Source organism: Zerene cesonia, chromosome 23, assembly GCF_012273895.1.
Source record: "Zerene cesonia ecotype Mississippi chromosome 23, Zerene_cesonia_1.1, whole genome shotgun sequence".
Taxonomy (NCBI): domain Eukaryota; kingdom Metazoa; phylum Arthropoda; class Insecta; order Lepidoptera; family Pieridae; genus Zerene; species Zerene cesonia.
In genome coordinates, this window is record NC_052124.1 from 220498 (window position 1) to 229627 (window position 9130).

At 31.7% G+C, this 9130-nt stretch overlaps 2 protein-coding genes across 2 annotated transcripts in view; one reads left to right on the top strand and one right to left on the bottom strand.

The window, feature by feature from the left end:
* Window positions 1-9130, top strand: part of LOC119836266 (flotillin-2) — a 198514-nt gene that overhangs the window by 69842 nt on the left and 119542 nt on the right. The window lies entirely within an intron of this gene.
* LOC119836261 (glucose dehydrogenase [FAD, quinone]-like) lies at window positions 2917-6854 on the bottom strand. Its single transcript, XM_038361544.1, has 2 exons — window positions 6714-6854; window positions 2917-5017 (listed from the first exon to the last, which is right to left on the bottom strand). Exon 2 carries the CDS (start codon window positions 5015-5017, stop codon window positions 3149-3151), a length of 1869 nt encoding a protein of 622 aa, XP_038217472.1. The 5' UTR covers window positions 6714-6854; the 3' UTR covers window positions 2917-3148.

Sequence of the window (9130 nt, forward strand, 5' to 3'; positions counted from 1 at the left end):
TAATTTTAGTCACGCCTATGATCTTGATTTTTTATGGTATTTTAGCATAATGGATATTGTGTTGTGTTGTTTAATTTTTTTTATAGTTCATTCATTTAGTAGATACAATTCGTCTTTTATACTTACTATTTTGATAATTTATTTCTTTGTGTTTTTTGTACCTTTAATATTTAATAACCTGTAAAGTTAGTAGACCTACATATAGCCGCTGGTTATGATGCAATGTCACGACTCACGGTAGGTACAATGTGGCGTCATATTTTACAATCATAGTTAGTTATTTATTTATTTATTGAAATAATACTATGTATAATGCTATGTAAGCTTCTTCCTCATCTTCATATTCATTCTAGTAGCGAAATGATTTTTTAAATCGATCGGGTAGTTTTTACGTGAAAACATTACAAACATACATACAAAAAAACAAAACTATATCCTATTTATAATATTGGTTTTGATAAGTAAACACACATATGTATGCCATTTGGTCTGTTTTGTTAAGTATCGTTTATTGATTGTCAATTTTTACTTGTTGTAAAATATTTTCTTAAATAAATCTTTCAAAAGATTCAGAGTCGATTTGTCAACCACCCCCTTTGAATTTTGTCACGGGAGCTGGTTAGTATACATCTGCGACCCCCTCGGCGGCAGAACCTCTTCACGGACCTACTGTATATACCTACATAAAAAATTTACAGAAATAGGTCAAGCGATTTCGCGTTACTTACTGGTCAATGCTTAAATTAAGACGTTAAGAACGGATCGAAACAAACATTTTAAATTTAAATGAAACATAGACGCATTAAAAATTAATATATTAATATATTGCAACTAAATGTTACTAGTAGGTAATAAATGCACTTGAATATAAATGCAGTCGTGAAGGTATAGAGATTGCGGTTAGCTGATTAACATGCTTTTATTTTATAATAGTTTGTGGAAATTCACTCATTTACTTGTTTTTGCACCTGGGTATAACCGTAAGCTGTTTACAAAAGTAAACAGAACCTACCTACTGAATATTGTATTTATTTGTGCCTGAAAGCACCGGTACCTAATATTCTATTTCCTACTAGTCCTACTAATCCTACTAATATTATAAATGCGAAAGTTTGTAAGGATGTGTGTGTGTGTTTGTTGCTCTTTCACGAAAAAACTACTGAAATGATTGCAATGAAATTTGGTACGTAGATAGCTGGATAACTGGAATAACATATAGGCAACTTTTCATCCCGATATTCCTACGGGATACGGACTTATGCGGGTGAAACCGCGGGCTCAGCTAGTATATTATAAATGTGAAAGTTTGATTGTTTGGTTGTTTATCCGTCAAGACACAGTGAAACTACTGTACGGATTTGATTAAGTTTGTTATTTGGACGAGCGTCTAGTATTCCATATTTCATGAAAATTTCTTAAATATTTTGATATTGGCTTCAGAGTATTAAAGATAATATTGTGATGTTGAATATACTATGTTAAAAAAAAATGAGGGCAGAGGCTTTTTTGTGATCACCAATGGTAGAACAATTTTTTAACGAGAGAATCGGGCCAGCTTGCACCAGGTCGGTGCAAGGCCACAATCTCACAGAAGATTAGCGTGAAATAGTAATGCTACCATACGACGACGAACCACGATCAAATCGTCAATATTTTCCTAATCTATCTTACATTACATTTGCAAAAGCCCTACCTGTGCAAATGTTTATGGGCGGTGGTGATAGGATACCATCAAGCGAGCACCATTACACAAAAAAACATCTTAAATGTTAAACTGGAGTGTTGTGCTTGAAGATATTAGAATAATAATAATATATGGCGAGATGAAGGATTATTTGATATTAGTATCTTATCGATAAAACTTGAAGCATAGTATTACAATTTTTTGCGCCTACGATAAAGTGTATGTCTATTTCGCACATGAATATGTTAAAGTATGTAATGCCAGGCAAATACTTTTACCAGTTTGCTTTTGTTTGTAACATTATAGTGGACTTAGTATTTTCTTGTGTTTGATTTTACGCGAGTATTTTCGACTTTTCGAACACTTTTACTGCGAGCGTGGACTGAGAGAGACTGAAAGGTCGGGTTAATAATGTAATGAATAAATCCAGTTTAACATCCGTTAAAAAGTCTTTAATTTCTTATAGTGGACTTTTAAATTTATTGTAGTGTTTTAAATTGAGCCCAGTGAGGGAAATACCATTTTTACATAACAAAAAAATATTTTTTTACTCTTGTCTTTAAAGTGTCAAATTGTTAATTGAACAATTTAGCTTTAAACAGTTTGAAATATATTTCCAAGATAATATTTTTTTTAGTTAATTTTCAGGTTTCAAGCTATCTTGATACCCAATTTCATCTTAATCTTTTCAGGGGTTAAGGCGACAAAGCGAAGCGACAGAAAGACAGCATTACTTTTGCATTTATAATAAGCGATACTGAAAATTAGTAGAAAATAATCTGAAAAAAAATGGTTGCCTGTAAAGTCGGTTTTACGGGCGAAGATTTTACGTGACAACGTCTTTTTCTCGGTAGAATATTTATTGATATTAATATTATTAAATTGCACAATAGGAACAAGGAATTGAATGAAAATAGGAATTGCACAAATTTTAACTATAAAAAATATATTTTGTTTACTAAAAAGACAGAGACAGAGACACAAGCACGCGCCGATTCAATGCGCCTAATTCTCTAGTGCTGCGCGCGCGGCGGACCGATCATAGTTCGGTGACCTCATCGTAACGTTACCGGGCGTTACACTTTTTCATGAGTGACTCCGAGCCGCAACCTAATTTAAGACGTTGTCACGTCAATATAAAAATATTTATTCCATCACTATATTTTTTGCTTAGCTTACTCATTGATGTTTATTAATATTATTTAAAAAAAAAAAATCCACGACCAGTAATGGCCATAAAAAATGTTTCTAAAAATATTTAAAAAGGTCGTTAATGAGGACTGTTGTGTGATATGATCCCAGCACAAGTTTAGGCTGTTTATATTTTTATTACAACTTATTACTGTACTTTTACTGACAATTAACAAATAAATAAAGTATTGTTATTTAGTTCTACAATATATTATTTAAATTAATATTTAAAAAAATATGTAGCAACTAATGAGCAGTTGAGTTATTTATCTTTTAGCTCAAACGACCCCAATCCTCTTTAATGAAGTCCGAACCCCGTTCTGCTATCATGTACACTGGGGCATTCGTATGACTTGATACTATTTCGGGCATTACACTAGCGTCTATAACTCTAAGTCCCGTAATCCCATGTACTCGTAGTCTGTTGTCTACCACAGCTGACGGATCACTTTCCACACCCATTTTGCAAGTTCCACTCTGATGGTATATAGTAAATGTAAACATCTGGGCTTGACAAGCAAAGTAAGCATCACTACCAAAAGGTCCACGCTTAAGACATTCTTCAATTGGTACGTCATACATTTTTGCTCCAAGTCTTTGCATGGCTGGCTGTTTAGAAATTTCTATACCAACTTTTATTCCTTCAACTATCTTTTGTAAATCCTCTGGATATTCAAAATAATTTGGTATCAAAATAGGGTGGTCTTTTGGATTTGAACTTTGTAGCATTACTCTACCTTTCGATTTTGGTCGCATTAACATAGGAAATATCATGAAAGCATTTTTTCCTAACGGACTATACGTTTCTGAGAATATTTTTTTATCGAAATTGAAGTTTTTCGCTAGTAAGGGATCGGACTTTAATCCACCACCAATGAAAAGTAACTCCAGATCCGGCCAAGCTGTTCCGTTAAATCTATCTTTTGAGTTCATAAAAATTAAAGCTTCACAACCACCTGGTAAAGATAAAGGTCCATTGTGTGTTTTCATCCAACTGAACACCAAATCTAAGTGTTTAATAATGTAATTAGTGGACAAAATAAAGTGTTGCTGATGAACCATAAATTGTACTCCACCGGCAGCGATGTGGTCCATCAAATTGTAACCGACTGGCACGTCTTTCACTACAGGTATGTTAAGTGTCTCCAAATGATCTCTTGGCCCTATGCCTGACAGCATCAAAAGTTGTGGTGAATTAATTGCACCCGCAGAAATTATAACTTCTTTTTTAGCTAGAATTTTCAGTTGCTTTCCCCGTTTTTCAACTTCTATTCCGATAACCTTCTTATTATTTGAATCGAAAATAAGTTTTGTTACCATACTATGTTTTGAGAGGTGAATATTATTTCTTTTATTAATTGGATGTAAGTACGCTCTACTTGAACTGTGTCGGGTTCCATTTTTCATTGACAATTGCAAGAAAGAAACTCCGGCTGGATTGGCTCCATTGTAATCAGTGTACTTGAATCCTAATTCTTGAGCGCCTTCCACCCATGCTTTAGAGTTTGCAGTTTGAAATGGGGCATGCTCCACATTTAAGAAGCCTTTATATCCATGGTAATCAGGATTGTCATGAGCAGGGATATTAAACTTTTCAATTTTCTTAAAGTATGGTAACACCTCATCCCAACTCCAACCCTTGTTACCCATTGCTTCCCAATTATTGTAGTCCTGTGGTGCACCTCTTGTGTAAATCATATAGTTAAGTACGCTCGATCCTCCTACAACTTTTCCTCGAGGCCAGTTGCATTGATGGTTTGCGAATCCCGTACAATATTTGTCAGATGGTTTCGTTTTATACTTCCAATTCGCTGACGTAAATTGAAGATAGTTAGCAAGTATAGGGATGTCCATAAGAAAGTTCTCGCTGACTCCTGCCTCTACTAACAGTACTTTCCAGTCTGGTATTTCAGTTAAACGATTAGCGATAACACAACCGGCTGTACCAGCACCAACAACAATGAAATCGTATTCTACAAACAAATTATCTTGGTCAGGTGGTTCGTTGTCATATTGGTCTATGCCTTCTTCAAGAAAATTAACGAACGATAAAAATGGATTAATAACTTGTGATATCATCAATAGTATAGCCATTAACAGTGCCCCTAACGCCGATATCAGAATAAAGTGCAGTTGTACCATCTGGAAAAAGAAAATACTCGTAGTATCATCTGTTATATTATGTATTCAGTACTTTTTAGATCCCTATATATACACAATAATAATATGGATTATGTAATAAAGGTTTTGGTTTGATAAATGTAATCAAAGATAAACTTGTATTTATAGATACTTTTCGATATTTTTATAAACATATCTATATGAAAATAATATACTGAGAATTGAGGAATACACACGTTATTATGACATAATTAATTTTGTTTTAAGTGTATAAGACATAGTTTCTCGGAGGATGACAGAAAATTAAAAAATGACTGTTTAAGTTTATCATTTAAATTTTAAAAGAACAGTTTTTGCAGAAATATGTAAGCATTTTTTTTTTAATTAATGTCATATTATATTTTGTATAAATTTTGTGATAAGATTTGTAAGATCAAATAAAAATTGGAATTTTTGAGTAGGTGCAATAAAGCTGTTCTAATTTTATATCAGTGAGGAAAAATATTCATAAAACTGGAAACCAGAACGACACAACAATTGAATAATTGACAGAAATGTGTATTATTAGATACATAATACCAAAATCTACATTCATTAAAGGAAGTCGTGTTATTTCTCTTATCACTTATGATTTTTTTATACGTCTTGTCTTCGCTTGGATAAGAATTTTATAATCACTACATTTAAATATAAAACAAAGTCGCTGTCTCTTTCCCTATGTCCCTTTGTATGCTTAAATCTTTAAAACTACGCATTGGATTTTTTTGCGGTTTCTTTTAGTAGATAGAGTGATTCAAGAGGAAGTTTTATATGTATGACAATATCCATAAAAAATGGAGAAATACTGTTATTTTTGAGTTTTCTAATGTTATGTCGTTAATTATCAATCCGCTTACATTGCAAACGCAGGCTGTCCTATGAGATTGATTAATTAATAATGTACCAATTATTTGTGCAAATTGAAACGTCTTCAGAAAACTCCGTGATGGTATATGTCTATGTCTTATGGATATCCCATGTTTTTGTCATTTACTTTTTACGACAAATGATGGCTATTTTTCGAAGCGATTTTAACTAATACAGCTTTAATTCTTATCCAATTAAATAGCTTAAATACATTGTTGATTTAATATACATCTATATGGTTCTTTACAGCTCAAAATTTAAATTAATATTTTCGAGGATATTACAGATTTAAAAATGCGCGACGTAGCGCTTGCGGCGGTACTGGCTGGCCGGGGCGGCAGTATTGTTTAATATCCAACGTACACAGTTTTTCTGTAGTGCATTTAGTATCTGCATTGTACCCGAGCGAAGCCGGGGCCGGTCGGTAGTTTAAAATAAATTACAAAAGAGACACAATAAAGACATAATCGTCGTTATAAAAAATTTAATGTTTAGAGTATATATCTTCAGTTAGGAGGGGATTTTATTACAAAGATGACAAGCGATGAAATTTTTGAGAATATATTCCTATTACCACATAGACTACAACAGCTTAATTCATTTAATAGACGACAAAATATATATTTATCGTAAAATTTTCATTTGTTTGAGTTTTTGTGATAATTTAAACACAATAAATCTGTCTCAATGTATTTGTCAAATATTATCCTTAAAATTGTTATATGAAATATAAATATACACTTTAAATAATAATGTCACATATTATTAAAATTATACATTATATTCGTAGTTAATCAATAAATTTACTTACTGTTCTGAGTTATACAGATTATCCTTGCACAATGTAATTATTATGTCTTCTTTTAAGTATATGTATGACTTGTTATTATACTCGTATAGTTATAATAATTTACAAATTAATAATCCTGACGCAGGAGCGGCGCGCAAGGTCCTACAAACGACAATGTATGCGATTAAGCGTGTATCCCAAGAACAGAATGTTAGTAGTGCTACCTCAACCGTGTATGCTCTGAATCACGTTAAAGTTCACTAGATACTTCACTCTCTTATCACTACAGGCTGGCCGTTGAAGTAGAGAACGTCAGTAGTCGCTACTAGAACTCATCTATCACGTTCCTTTTATTGAATTTTGATAGATACTGGCGATATACGTATTTTACGTGCTTTGATATTGATGAGATGCATTAGTTACTATAAAAGTATCAAGTAAGACAAATCAATTTATTAAAAGACAAGGATGTATTGTACATAATTCGATTCTTTTTTATTTATGTATAACAATTTTTATAAATACTATTATTTTTCTGTTTTTTTTAAGTAATGGCTACGAAGTATTTGCATATAACCAAAATCGACCAGGTTTCTTAATTTTATAATTTTCAAGGGCAAAATTTAGTTAAGTGTGTCTCAACTTTTTTTTTTTCATAGTTATATTTTGCCAAGATATGAGCTTTTATTCATATTGTTTTCTTCATATATATACCGCCTCCTTGGTTCAGTGGTTAACGCGTGAGCGTAGAACCGAGGGGTCCTGGGTTCAATTCCCGATGGGGACGCACAAAAAAAATGTCTCGGTCTGGCAGGACACAGAAGGTTGATCACCTACTTGTCCGTAAAAAAAATCGATGAGTGAAATAGATGTACATCATCTGCCCCATACCCCACTAGGGGACACGGGACTTCACTTTTTCTTCATATATACAGACCTAACAATATGAGAATATTAAATTCGATACATGTTACGCGAGAAATTATTTATTAGTGATGAATAATATAGTATAAATAGTAACAGGGAAAATATGAAGTAACTGCATCAGGAAATTTTTGTATGTATAGCATAACAAGTCCTATTTATCTTCAATATTGTTTAAAACTAAACGCAATATAATAAGAATGTTACAGAATTTAAATTAGTATAGATAATTCGACATAATTCGGAGTTTTAAAGTCGCATCTAATTGTTTGTAGCGTAACTTAACAGTTGCTTATATCTAGATAGCTCAAATGCATTTAAAAATCATGTCCAGGGAAGGTATAAAAGGAACGATACGATAAGGAAAATGAGACAAAAGTTGCGGAGTTCGCTGGGTCAGCTAGATCCAAAAAATGATTAGGCTGATAGATACAATACAATTTAGTTTGTGGTTAGCAAATGCATTTAATTGATAGGAATAGTACGAAATACGCCTGTAAGTATATGTCTGGCGTATGTTGAACCTAATAAGCTTACCCCACTTTGTTATTTTCTGTAAGAAGATTAAGTTTAGGTTTTAAAAGGATAAAATTTGAAAATATTGTTTGCGTTGTTGTGTTCCTTTTTATATTGCTAAAATTTTAAAAGCGGAACAGACTTTGAGTCTGTTCCGTTCCGCCATTCAAACCGAGTTATGAATACAAGGTTGTATATCATGTATGAAAATCACAAAAAAAAACCGGAAAGGATAATCATGCTTTAGATATTAAGACACATAACATTTGTAACAAATTTATTTATAACAATAACAAAACATATTTACAATTTAATTTATAACAGCACTTAATTTAATTACGCATTTAATTTCCATATTAACTTATTAATTTTTTTAGATACTATGTTTTTATTAAGTTCCATCATTAAATTAAATTTTACTTGTAACTCAAGTTCAGGTCCTATTATATGAAATAAATTTCGCCAATTATTTATGAATTTTTCGGAACATGCTACGCCATCTTTGTATTGTAGAATTACAATGATAGTAGAAATGATCATCCTGGAATTTATATGTCAAGTATACACTTTAACGAATCTATTGTGATGACAATTATAATGATTAAAACTGTTTTAATAAATGTTTATATTACAGATCTACTTTGTGAGCTGCATATAAATTTTATTCAGAATCAATAAGATTTACATATTGTCCTCCAATATTTGTGAAAAAGAAAATAAAACGAATGCATAATTTGTAAAAATATTTAGCTACTGTTATTATGGCACATACATACAAACATTTTAGATGGTGATTTGATTATGGAATCAAAAAGTTTACATTGTTTACTTGTACATATATCAACATATCTATTGATCATATTCTGTTTATATTACGAATAACAAACTGGTGTTTATAACTGTTTATAATAATATAAAGATAAAGATTGTTTAAAAAAGATCTTAATAATATTTTAAATATAAAATATAATGACTATAATCACATAGTATAACTGTAC